This window comes from Monosiga brevicollis, genomic scaffold (genome assembly GCF_000002865.3).
Source record: "Monosiga brevicollis MX1 MONBRscaffold_34 genomic scaffold, whole genome shotgun sequence".
Classification (NCBI taxonomy): Eukaryota; class Choanoflagellata; order Craspedida; family Salpingoecidae; genus Monosiga; species Monosiga brevicollis.
The window spans coordinates 66,483-78,957 of NW_001865071.1; the positions used below are offsets into that span (position 1 = coordinate 66,483).

General features: G+C 55.5%; 4 protein-coding genes across 4 annotated transcripts in view; 3 read left to right on the forward strand and 1 right to left on the reverse strand.

Annotated features, from left to right (window-relative positions):
* Positions 1-84: 84 nt before the first annotated feature.
* Positions 85-1,942, forward strand: MONBRDRAFT_29376 (uncharacterized protein; the record flags this gene model as incomplete). Its single annotated transcript, XM_001749807.1, has 7 exons — positions 85-141; positions 255-359; positions 472-475; positions 627-721; positions 806-1,248; positions 1,408-1,696; positions 1,838-1,942. 7 exons carry the CDS (start codon positions 85-87, stop codon positions 1,940-1,942), a joined length of 1,098 nt encoding a protein of 365 aa, XP_001749859.1.
* A 790-nt stretch (positions 1,943-2,732) lies between these two features.
* MONBRDRAFT_29377 (uncharacterized protein) lies at positions 2,733-6,909 on the forward strand (the record flags this gene model as incomplete). The annotated part of the gene is made up of 13 exons (XM_001749808.1): positions 2,733-2,903; positions 3,005-3,099; positions 3,175-3,593; positions 3,698-3,800; positions 4,075-4,233; positions 4,325-4,769; positions 4,882-4,956; positions 5,109-5,176; positions 5,549-5,636; positions 5,732-5,872; positions 5,965-6,027; positions 6,120-6,326; positions 6,439-6,909. 13 exons carry the CDS (start codon positions 2,733-2,735, stop codon positions 6,907-6,909), a joined length of 2,505 nt encoding a protein of 834 aa, XP_001749860.1.
* Positions 6,910-7,010: 101 nt separating this feature from the next.
* Positions 7,011-9,294, reverse strand: MONBRDRAFT_34318 (uncharacterized protein; the record flags this gene model as incomplete). The annotated part of the gene is made up of 10 exons (XM_001749859.1): positions 7,011-7,210; positions 7,334-7,458; positions 7,576-7,803; positions 7,894-8,013; positions 8,109-8,234; positions 8,342-8,433; positions 8,597-8,644; positions 8,740-8,838; positions 8,965-9,091; positions 9,175-9,294. 10 exons carry the CDS (start codon positions 9,292-9,294, stop codon positions 7,093-7,095), a joined length of 1,203 nt encoding a protein of 400 aa, XP_001749911.1. The 3' UTR covers positions 7,011-7,092.
* A 1,630-nt stretch (positions 9,295-10,924) lies between these two features.
* MONBRDRAFT_29379 (uncharacterized protein) overlaps positions 10,925-12,475 on the forward strand; it is a gene marked incomplete at both ends in the record, with an annotated part of 6,838 nt that continues 5,287 nt past the window's right edge. Inside the window, 5 exons of the mRNA XM_001749809.1 lie at positions 10,925-11,173; positions 11,253-11,321; positions 11,471-11,539; positions 11,640-11,846; positions 11,988-12,048. Coding sequence (XP_001749861.1) covers positions 10,925-11,173; positions 11,253-11,321; positions 11,471-11,539; positions 11,640-11,846; positions 11,988-12,048 — 655 coding nt within the window. The remainder of the gene's footprint in view (positions 11,174-11,252; positions 11,322-11,470; positions 11,540-11,639; positions 11,847-11,987; positions 12,049-12,475) is intronic.

The window sequence follows — 12,475 nt, forward strand, 5'->3', positions numbered from 1 at the left end:
TGAGCCCCCCAGGGTTTAAAAAAACATTCCCCCCCCCCCCCCCCCCCCGGCCTCGATGCACAGGTCTACCTGCCCGGTGAAGCCATGGGAGAGGGTGAGGAACTCATCATGGACACGACTGCGTACACGGCCTTTTGCGAGGTTGGCTGACCGCTTCCTCTAGCTTGACGCTGTCTGCTGCCGCTTACTCTGTGAATGTACCCACTCACGACCCGCGCTTCGTTCGCCCTTGCCCTCTTTTAAATCTGGAATAGTTTACGGCGGAATGGCCCTGTCTGACTTTTGACGTGATTCCCGACAGTTTGGGTGACAACCGCACTGCTTTTCCCATGAGTGCCCAGCTCGTGTGCGGCACGCAGGTCTGTCTTGCGCATCACAGCGGAAACCTCGGGAAGGCACCCCACACAGCTTGATTCGAGCACTCACCGACGACCTCTGTCGGTTCCGCCCCTTGTCCCTTTGGACAGGCAGAGAAGTCCTCCCAGAACAGCATATCGGTCATCCAAGTCAGCAACATCCAAAAGATCAGCAATGACGGTTCGTCCACCCGATCTTCCACACAGATTCTTGATACTTCTTCGGGAATAATGCGGCGCTGACTCAAGGCCCTGTAACGCGCTGCGCAGATGATGACTTGGATATGGAGGAAGAAGATCAAGAAGAAGATGCCACAATTTGCCACAGCACTTTCAAGCACGCTGGTGGCATCAACCGCATGCGCGTACGTTCATGCGCGCCCTTGACACACGGTCACCGGGGGCTTTTGACTCACCTCTTCACTTTTTTTCCCCATTGTCATGTATAGGTCTGCCGCCATGCACGCGATGTCGTGGCTGTCTGGGGTGACAAGGGGGCCGTCACTGTCTACAACCTGGCGCAGCAACTGCAGCAGGTCGAACAGAACTCTTCGGGCACGTCCGACGGCCAACAGATTTTCCAACACCAATTCTCTACCGAAGGCTATGCCATGGACTGGTCTCCCGTTGCAGCGCGGCGCTTGGCCACGGGCGATTGCAGCAGCCAGCTCGCTATTTGGGACCCAACAGAGCACGGCTGGGAGGTCCGCGTCAGCTCGGGCGGTCACACGGATTCGGTCGAAGACGTTCAGTGGTCGCCCAATGAACCCAATGTCCTGGCCTCGTGCTCCGTTGACAAGACGATCCGTATCTGGGACATTCGCGCTCAACTGCGGCCCGTTCTCAGCGTCAATGCCCATGATGCTGACGTCAACGTTCTCTCTTGGAACAGGTCGGTGTGCACGGCGATTCCTCAAGCCATTGGCTTGAGCAAAAATTTTCATGGCGCATCGCCCCGAACGTTGTTTTCCACGGCGCATCGAGACGTTCGGGGCGATGCGCTTAGTGTCGCTTAGTGTCGCTTACCTCACCAGCGCTGATGTTTCTCTAGGCGCGAACAGCACCTGCTCGTATCGGGCGGTGATGAGGGTGCCTTCAAGGTCTGGGATCTGCGCACCTTTATGAGTGGTAGCCCTGAGGCTGTGGCCACCTTCAAATGGCACTCGCAACCCATCACCTCCGTTGAGTGGCACCCCATCGATGCCTCTGTCATTGCCGTTTCGGGCGACGACCACCAAGTATCGCTTTGGGACATGGCCGTAGAGGACGACGGTGACGCCAACCAGTTGGTGAAGAGTGACCAGAGCACCGTGCCCCCACAACTCTTGTTTGTACACCAGGTTTGTACCCTGCACGTGCTCGTTTGCTCCCGTCCCCTTTGGTGCTCTGCGCTACACATCTACACTTCCAGAAGTTGTTCACAAGCAGACACGTTGGCTCAATCCCGGCTTTTGGTTGTTTCATATTTCTTGTCTAAACAGGGTCAAAAGGATATTAAGGAGGTTCACTGGCACATGCAGGTGCCCGGCATGTGCATCTCCACTGCAGCCTCCGGCTTTAACATCTTCAAGACCATCTCGGTCTAAATGCCTGGCAACGCCTTGGCCCTCGTGATGGCTGGCTTTGTGTGCGTGCCAGCCCCATGCGCTGCGCCCGTGTGTGCATTGTGAACCCGCCTGTGGCTTGTGATGATTGTTGTTCCTGTTTTGGCCGCATTGGTATTGTGCCAACTTTTCTTGTCACCTTTTGTTTTTTTCCTCCGACACCACGAGGCAGATCAATTCTTTCCTGCTCCTTCTTTATTTTTGTGGGGACCTCTTGAGGAGGAACCAGCGCGTGTCGGTCGTGATTGTATGCTGCATCTTGTTGACGTTCTGCTTCTGTGATGCCGGATCTTGGTGCGCATTTTGCATCCCCTTGAGCAGGGGTTTCTTTCGCCTGCCCTTCTCGCCGCTTCTAAACTGCTTTTTGCAGTCGCCATGGCGAGTCTTGACGGGTGAGCAACGCCTGCGAGGATCGAACAGGCATGTGCTTGATGGAAGAAGGCTTTTAGATGTCGTAGACTACAAAGTCCTTTTGGATGCCTTGTTCTTTTTTCCCCCTTTTATCTCTCGAATCAATTGCCATTCTCTTCTTCCTTCAGCTTAGCAGATCTCAAAGTCCCATGTGAATTTGCCACTCTGCCACAAAGTCTCCCAGCGTACTACCATACCCCTGATACAAGCCTCAATGAAAAAAGAGAGCCCCAATCCGACACCGGATGGAGTCCTTTGTACATGTAAGAGAAAAATAATAAAAAAAATCTCTCTCTCGCTCAAAAACTCTCTCTCTCTCGCTCAAATTTTTCTCATCCCTCTCCCTCTCTCTCGTGAGGCGATGGGGCGGTGGGAGATGGGCGAGTTTGGTCTCGTTGCAGCTTTGCTGCTGGCCGTGGGCAGCTGCATCGTTGGTGCTGCCACCAGTGACCCGCCTTTAACTGGGATCCCCTTGGATAGCCCTTTTGAGCCCGCTTGCAATTGCGCAATAATCTTCGATACCGGCAAGCAGGTCTGTCAAGGCCTCCCGTCGCCATGCCAGGCCAGCTGATGCAGCAGTGAGAGCTCTGGTGCAAAGGCTGTTTGAATGGAACGATGTGGGGTGATGTGCAGGTGCGCATCTCGATTTTGTCTCCGCAAGTGGCGCGGATCGAGTACGATCCCACTGGCAACTTTACCGACTTGGCCACGTTGCAGTTTGTCAATCGGTAGGTCCAGGCTCTGGGCCTGGCTAGGTACACGGCGACACGGGCCCGTGGTCTGATGCGGCTGGGTTTGGCTAGAGACAATCACGCCCAGGTGGCAATCAACTCAAGCCGGGAGGGAGGCTGGCTCAACGTTTCCTTTCCAAACGCTGCCCAAGCCCACATCTCTGGAATCAGCTTGCATGAAGCCGCTTTGGCACCAGGTGCCTGTAACCCCAACACCTGGCAATCTGGCACCGATGTGGTTTGCAATGGCAAATGCCAGCGCAGTGCCGCCTACCCGAACGGTGCCCCGGCCGAGACCGTCGCCGACTGCTGTCAGCTGTGCAGTAGCCAAGAAGACTGTGCCACCTTTGTCTACGATAGCCACGACCACGTCTGCTTCATGTTGCAGCCAGGCACCGTCACGGGCACGCAGCCTGCTGCCAATCGTAGCACAAGCTTTACCGCCCGCCCCCTTGATGGTCTAGTCTTCGTGTCCGGCACTTTTTCAAACGGTGTGTCTGTCTGCCTGCTTGACCTACCCAACCCGCTCCGTCTCATGCCCCAACGCCCCCATTTTTTGGTGCGCGAACAACTTTCGTCCTGCTTGATTGTACAGGCTCGACATGGGAGTTTGTTCTCGGTGAAGCCGATCCTCGCAACTTGCTGGGCACCATCGGACCTACCCCCTCGACCGATCTTGCTGGCTGCTGCAACAACAGGTATATCGCGGCTGACTGTTCGTTGTGTGGCAGGTCAACAGCCTCACAGCAGGAACCTTGTTCTCACGTGGTGCTGCTAGTAACGGCTGGGACCCAGCCTACCCCCTTCAGTCCGGCTTGCTCTCGCGCAGCGGCTGGGCCGTGCTCGACGACGCGCACACACCGCTGCTCTCCGCGTCGGGGTGAGCCCTGCCCTGAAAAGATTCCCGTTCTGCAGGGTACCGCACTAAACTCAACCCCATGCTGCATGCCTGGAATGCCTCGCATGTGCTAGGTGGGTCGATGCAACGCGCGGGCTGCGCTCGTTGCAGGATGATTACATTTTTGGCTGTGGATCTGACTACGCGCAATGCTTGGGTGCCTACACGGCCCTCGCCGGTAACATCTCCATGCCGCCTTCGCATGCGTTGGGCGTCTGGTGGTCCCGACACTGGTGAGACCTTGAACCCAAGCAAAGCTCATATCTCATGCAAAAGCACACATACATTTGAATTCAACTCAAACGCAAGACTTCGTGGTGATAGGGGTGTTCCGGAAGACGGCGCGCCCTTTGGACCCATGACCGAGAACAACATCAAGACCGAGGTCGTTGACCAGTATTTGGCGCGCGAATTGCCGTTGCAAGTGGTCGTGACGGACATGGAGTGGCACTCGATGCTCTCGCCCACAGATTGCGCAACCTTCATCGGAGTCAAGGGCTGGGGTGGCTACACTTGGAACAACACCCTGTTTAGCGACCCACACGAATTTGTCGAATATCTTCATGCCCGAGATATCAAACTCGTTCTCAACTTTCATCCCGATGAAGGTGCGGTCTTTTTGGTCTCGGTTTTGAAACTGCTAAACAGAGCCAAAAGAAAAGCACGGCAAGCAGCAACCGCGCTATCCAGCCTCATGCCTGTGACGTTGGTGGCGAAACAGGCATTGACCGATGCCAAGCGCATTACCAAGATATGGCTCAGGCGCTGGGTGCAAGCGCCGATGGGACTGCCCTCGTCGACTTTAACCAAGCCAGCACCAATCAGACATACGCCGAGGCGTATTTCCAGCACATGATCCGCCCCACCCTCGTGGATTACAGGTGAGGGTCAAACGTTTAGAGCCAAAGCGTGCTGCTATTCCTGTCTCTGAGGTGCGCATTCAGGAGCAATTGAAGGTGGGCGAGTTCTCACGGGGACGACTGTACTGCATGCTTCTGTAGCTGGCCAGACAGCCCCCAAGTGACGACATGGACCTCGATTCTGTGGGATGCAGACATGACACGCCGCAATCTGCGACCCTTGACCTTGTCGCGCTATGGCGGCGTAGGATCACACCGTACCCCGATTGGGTTTTCTGGAGATACCCTGCGCCGATGGGACACGCTTGCCTATGAGGTTAGTTGCACCGCACCTGCGTTTGGCACCGAGTATGCTCCAAATGCTCGAGTCGTCCATGCGCTGCGCGCACGCCTTGCCACGTATTGCCTGAACCCATCCACTCAACGTGTGCTGTTTGTACGCCTGCTTCTTCGATGCTGTCCTCTCACTCATGCGCGGGCGTGCATCTAATGGCCAACAAACCCATTAGGTATACATGACACCACGTTCGTCAAACATGGCCTTTGCATGGTGGTGCGCTCTAGTGTCAATGATCAGGGGTCCTGGGGCGGGCGTGTGTGAGGGTTGAGGTGCTGTCAGAACAATGCCGTTTTGTCGGGTAGTCACTGTAGTTTTATCCTTTTGCTTGAAAATCGTGCCCATCTGCAGGTCACATGACATCGGCGGCTTTAGTGGTGGTGAAGTGGACGCTGCTCATCACACCGAGTCACCCGAGCTCTTCTTGCGCTGGCTACAGGTGGGTTGCAGCCATCCAAATTGCCATTGGTTGACTCCGGCACTGTGGATCTTGATGAAACAGTGTTTCTAACCTGCTTTGTACCTTGTTTTCAGTTTGCCGTGTTTGCCCCAATTTTCCGAACCCACTGTCGCTATTGTGAGCAGCGAATTTGGACTTTTGGTGAGCCATGGTATGGCTTGATGCGGGAGACCATGCTGCTCCGAAGCATGCTGGGGCCTTACATCTACACCCAGGTCAGGCAGCATGCAACATAACATCTCGACGTGAGCCGAAACAATCAACATTCATGGCCTGTGGCTCATCAGACCAACGCTGATGATGCTAGGCACGACACACTTATGAAACGGGCGTCGGTCTAGTGCATCCCCTATACTACGAATATCCTCAGGTCTGCCTGTCTGCTTGCCTGTCTGTCTGTGAAAACCACTCGTTCATCCCTTGTGTTGCGCCCTCTGCCTTGTGTGCTACCCGGATGTTCAGGATGAAGAGGTCTACGGGTTGACGGCGCAGCACATGTTTGGCGAAGATGTCTGGGCTGCGCCCATTGTGCAGCCAAGTGGGCCTGCCGACTCGACCATCAAGGTCTTCTACGTTCCCGTAACAGATGAGCGTGGCAGCTGGTGGGATATGCAGCAAGGAGGCATTCCTATCCCGGGTCTAACAACGACGAGAGTGTCCAACAACACGGTGAGTCGTCGCAACGCTTGCAGCTTCGCAAGGAGACCATACGTTGTTCTGCTGCCTGGCGTGCCTGAAACCTTGCCCAATTGATGGTGGTTATGCGTGCTGTCAACTCCAGCTACCGTGGTTTGTGCGGGCCGGCGCACCCATCCCGTTGAGGAGCAATGCCACACGCTTTGAGGATGTCACGGCCAATTTGACATGGTTGCTGGCCCCTGCGCGCACTGACACGACGTTTGCGCGTGTCTTGTATGAGGACGACGGCGAGAGCATGGCCGCATTCACCCAAGGCGCGTACTTGCAAACGAACGTGCGCGCGGTGCACAACGCTTCGGGCTTGCGCCTTGAAATTGATGCGGCTGAGAACCCGTCTGGTGCATTCAAGCCCACCGTCTCTGAGCGCACGCTTCGGGTCGTGCTCCTGGGCGTGGTCGACCCGCGCGGTGTCCTTGTGAATGGCGCAACGGTCGTCACCAAGACGGTAAAGCTGGACGAGCTCGTTCCCCTGGCAGGTTCATACGAATGCACCCTGGTGACCATCCCGGCTTTGGCCTTGACCGCGACGCTGAGCCTCGAGGTTGCTCTATAAGCCCCGGGTATCTTGAGCCTCGCTGACAAAACAAATAGATTGTGATTTTTATGATCGTGATGATTCTCAAATGAAGTGGCACGAACCGTGGCACTGTGAACTTGAAGGGGATGTGGATTCACATGTCAAGCAAGGGATATGTAAAAGAGAGCCCGATGACAACACATGGGGTGGGCACTTCAGCTAGCAGGTCCAGTGAAAAAACATGTCTCGTTCCTCGTCTGAAGCAAATTGCGGCACAAAAGGGTATGTTAGAACGCTGGCAAACCCTTCTGCCGAGGTGGGCTCTTGGTAGTTTTTGCTAAACCGCAGAATGTGTGGGCCAGACCAGCGGCAAAACTTGACGATCGTGAGTGGCTGCACCACCGAGCACAGGATTGACGAAAGAGGCACGAAACATCAAAAAGCCGCAAGCTGCACTCACAAGAAGACATTGTAGCCCACCGCGGGTACGCGACGCTGACGACCTTGAGTCGTGTTTTGGCGAAACAAATTCATGTGCTCGGCCAGGTCCCGCGGTGTTTCCATGAGAATGCATCGGCAGGGTACCTGAAAACAGGCAGGCGGCGTATACATGCGCTCTTAATAAGCACACCCAGTGCTGCATCGATGAAGTGCTGCATCGATGAGGGCAAGCTGGTGCATCCCGCCGGCGTGTGCGTTTACCTTGTGCTTTTGGGCCAGCTTGATCCATTCGCTACGGGCCGCAGGGCTGCCATTGGTGTTGTCGATAACGACCGATTGGCCTGCAGCCAAGGCCGCAGCGGCAGCTTTGCTGCATTTACTTGCCGTGCCCATCTCATCGCGGTTGATGCGCGTGTAGCCGTGCTCCTTCTCAAATTTATGCTTGCTCAAGGTGCTCTTACCCGATGCAGGACACCCAACCATTACAATCTACACCCGTGGGCCGCGCGTGAGAGCAAGCACAGTGCACTCGGTGATTGACGGATATACGGCCCGTGTCAGACAGAAGATGAGACTGACCATCTCTTGAGTCTTGCTGGGGTCGATTGTAGGGGGCGGGGCGGCGAGCTGAGCGCGCAAAGGTTTGGGATCAAAGGCGCCGTAATCAAAAGATGAGACGGGGGCTTGACCCAGGAAAAACTACCATGGGTACACGAAAAATGACGGTGAGCGGTAACCCATGGGTGTGGGTGTCGGCGTCGGCGTCGGCGGCTGAGGTCGCGTTGTGGGCTGACCTCCTCTGGGGTTTGAAACGGAATGCCAATGTTTTCGGCAAACATCCGGTCACTGGCATTAAAGTCCTTTGGTGCGCCTGCCCGCCAGTTTTTCGCACGACCAGCAGCATCTCCCACGAATACACACTGCCACGCAGTCACATCCGGGTCAAACGTGCAGTGGCAAGTGTCGCAAAGCAACGCGACAGAAGAGTACGACCGCACAACGAGGCAAGAACATAATGTGATACTACCTGCTCGGGGCTGGGTGGAGCGGCGCAACACTGCTCGGCAAAGTGACGCCAGAGGAACACGCTGGGCTTGCGAAAATGATTGTTGCCCGTCGCTACCAGGGAAGTAAACTCAAACCCCAAGGCTTCTTGAACGGCCTCTTTTTGTTTTGTTTGGGTTTTTGTTTGTTTGGTCAGCACGGCGGCGGCGCAGTGTCATGGTGAGCACGGGACATTTCATCTGGCACACGAGGTGCAGCTCGCAAGCGCAAGACGCACTGATCTTGGTCTTAATTTCAAGCGGCGTCGTGTTGCCCTTTTCCATGCCTACCAAGTCACAATCAAGATGGAAGCTTGGGCAAGTGAGGCAAGACTGACTGCCAGGAGCGGCTGAAGACAAGCCAGGCTGACAATGAACGGACCGCCTTGGTTTGTGAAGAGGACGATGCGATGACCGTCTGTGTGGAGCTGTTTCAGCTTCTTGGGCACCTCGGGCAAGATAAATTCCCAGTCTGTAGCACCTATGAGACCAGATGCACAGTCGTTGTGATATTTTCCCCCACCGCCGTTGTCAGTTAAGAAGGCGAACCAGTTGGGGTGGAACTCTTTTACGATGCGCATCTGATGTGCGATGCGCGGACCCTTACCAGTGGGAAACTTGCGCCCGCTCTTCGGCTTTAGAACAGTCCAGTCCATATCAAAGGCGTAGATTTTCTTGGCATCCTCTCGGCAATTCGGCGTGTGATAGACCAGCAAGGGAGCCAGCGCCTTGCCCTGGATGGATGTGGGATGAGAGTAGCAGCAAGGGGCGGTGCGCGAGCGCGGATGAAAGCAAAGGCGGTCTGGCACGCTTGTACCTTGTAGACGACGGCTTCGCCGACGTCCTGCCAGCCAGCTGCGATCTTGGATTTCTTCTCCACGTCTGCCTGTGCGGCGGCCGCCTGGGCCGCGGATCGCTTGCTGGATCGTGGGGGCATGTTTGCAGCTTGAAGCGCTCCCGATCGATGACTTTCCTCCACGAGTCTTCAACCCTATGCGATCAAGCTTGAACGCGATGCACGAAGGATCCACCCTCGTTCACCCTCACAACCACCTTGGTGCTGTCGATCCCGCCCACAGAGAAAGACCGCGCCGTCTTGCTCGCCTGAAAAATAAAAAATAAAATAGAGAGAGAGAGAGACACACACACACACACACAGAACCGATTGCGCCATAATTAGACGATACCCTTACAAGTTCAAACACGTCAAGACAAGTTCGCGTTGGCGTTGACACACACGCATGAAATGATCAGTGGCAACGAGGCATCGATGGAGCAAGTGGCAGCGGCTTGCATGGGCGCGTCGATGCCAGGCCCTGTTTAAAACAAATAGGGGCCGGCGGGCGACGGGCGATCTGGGGGTGTGAAGAAGTCGATAAGCCTGAGCACATAGTAGGAAACCTAGAAATCTGCAAGGCTGTAAGTTATCACAGAATAGCTGAAGCGGAACCCAATTCGAACGCGACGAGATGGCTTGCCCTTGTTTCTCTTCTCTCAAATATGGTGGTCGCCAGCATAGGACAGCGGTCTTCTGGCCAAATCAAACCTTGCTGCATTCGCACAGACAGCAGCTCTTTACCCCCGCTGCCACGACTCACTCCTGCAGGCGAGATTCACATTGCCCGTCCAAAATTCATAAAAAATTCAAGTAAAATTCGCGTAAAATAGCTCACAGATTAGATTCTGACAATACCAAATTAAGTGTATCAAGAGTCACACATATCCCAAAACAAACTGTGACATGTACTACACATTCCAGAACAGCTCCGCCTCTGAACAGATCACACATGCAAACTGAACCAACGCTGTTAACACGTTACATTAACCACACGCGCATGCACCACTGCTTTCATCCAGCATCTCTGCTCTTAAACCAGTGCTCACCTCCTTTCTCTGCTCAACGTTGTTAGACAAAGGCAATTTCACTGGTGCTCAACCCCAGCTGGCACACTCTCTAGCCAGATCTCTCCCCCAACACTGCCTCTCTTTGTATTCTTTTGTTCTTTCGCAGTAAGACTGGTATCCAACGACGTCATCGACGACTTTGAACTCAGGAAACGGCAGCGCGGCCCTGCGTCAGTGCTTCTCGCCCAGGTTTGTGAATGCAGCAGGGGTAGAACAGTGAGGCAAGTGCCTCTGCGTGATCATGCCACGGTCGAATGGGCTCCTTGTGGGTATGCGGAGGGGCTGAACCAGGGCACATCGATGGTTCGGGAGCTGGATCGCAAGCACCCCAAGTGACTCGCACCTCCAAATGGCAGTTGCCCCTCCGCCCCTCTTGGCCGCGAAAGCTTGTTGCAGAAAGAGAGGAAGGAGAGAGAGAGAGAGAGAGAGAGAGGAAGAGAGAAGGGAAGGGCTGAGGAGCTTGCGGTCCACCCCAACTTGTCAGGAAGCGCGCGGCCCTCAGCTTGCGGCGTTTAAATCGTGTCCTCACCTGGCTCACTGCGTGTCGTGTCGCCTTGTCCAGGCACCGGTGCCCTTTGCGCTGCCCATTTGAACCAAATTCAATCTGCATAGCAGGACGGGGGACCCAAGGTTTGCACGGCGACTGGTGTGTCGCCATCATCATGAACGAGGAGCCCGACGAAGCGTTGACGCCCGCCGTGGGTACCCGCGAGCACCGCCAGGACTTTGTACCGCGCCGTCCCACGCGCAGCATGATGCAGCGAAGCGCCGTGTCGAGCAAAGCAGCCGAGGGCCTGCAACACCTTCTGGAGGCCAGCACCACGGACAGCGAAGTCTCCATATTTCATGCCCCAGCTTCCAGCACCCACAAGCTGGCTCGGCAAAAGCAAGCCGCCATGCATGAACAACTTGTACGTCACTCCTGTCCATCTCACCACCTCGCGTGCTCATATGATTACCGCTAGCTCATCCCTCTGCTCGCGCCTCTAGGTGGAACTCTTGAACCTGCCCGCCGGCATCGCCGATGACTTGTCGATGGTGGTGTCCGTCCCGAAGCTGGTATGCGCATGAGGACCTCTCTATTTCTATGCTTCCTCCAGCCAACCTCGATCCTCCTTGTGACATTGAACAGCATTGTACACTGCCCTACGCGGTTCCTCCTGGGCATGTCTCACGTCTCTCTATGCTCCGTTCGGCGGCCGCCACAGCCCCAGGTGCTTCATGCCGTGGCCAATTGTCTTTATCACACAGACGCGGAAACGTGCGCCATTCATCAGGTACGCGTCCTGCCCGTATCTGTCTTTTCAAGCCACCCCGTTGTTTTACGCAGCAATCCTCGCCACACCTGACGCGTACCTTGTTATATTGCCTCCGTAGCATCGTGGCCGGCTAGGATCATCGTGGCCTATGCTTCATCTTTCAAACCTCTCGCCCGACATCATGCAGGGCGAAGATGCCACGATCAACGAGCGCACTGGCTTTGTTGTTTGCAAACAGCACTTCCCCACCATCACGTGCGACACAGCCGTGGCCACGGGCCAGTGGATGTTTGAAGTCACCATCCTGACGGCGGGCGTCATCCAGGTTGGTTTCTTCATTCTATCCTTCCTCGTTCCCTTCATTGTCGGATTCCATATCAGTGCAACTTCTTTTTCTCTTGACTCTCACACACGAACGCTCAACCCGCTCGCCTCGCTTATTGGTCGCCTGTGCCCTTGCATGCAGATCGGCTGGGCCCTACCTGGGAGCGAATACACAGTTACAACCGGCGTCGGAGACAATCGCGGTCCGTCTTTGGTTTCAAAGCCGCTGTGCTGCTTGGTCAAGTTTAGACACTACCCTTGCTCAAGCACCCATGCCACCTACTTTCCCTGCCTCACCGCCCCGTCCCCTCACTCTACTTCACCTGACACTACTATAGACACCTTTGCGTACGACGGCAACCGTCGAAAGCGATGGAACGAGGCGTCACGGTCATATGGCGAAGACTGGGCACCTGGTGACGTCATCACATCTTGCTTGAACTTGGATACCCGTGAAGTCCGCTTCTTCCGGTATGCCCAGCTCCCTCCCTGGCCCATCCTCTGCCAGTTGGGCCCTCGGCATCTCACGCCTTCCTCGTATTGTCACTCCCTCCCTTCCTCCCCCGCCCCCACCCCCCCCCCCCCCAAAAAAAAGGCCGGTTGTGCCCATCGCACAGCAACGGTCGCGAT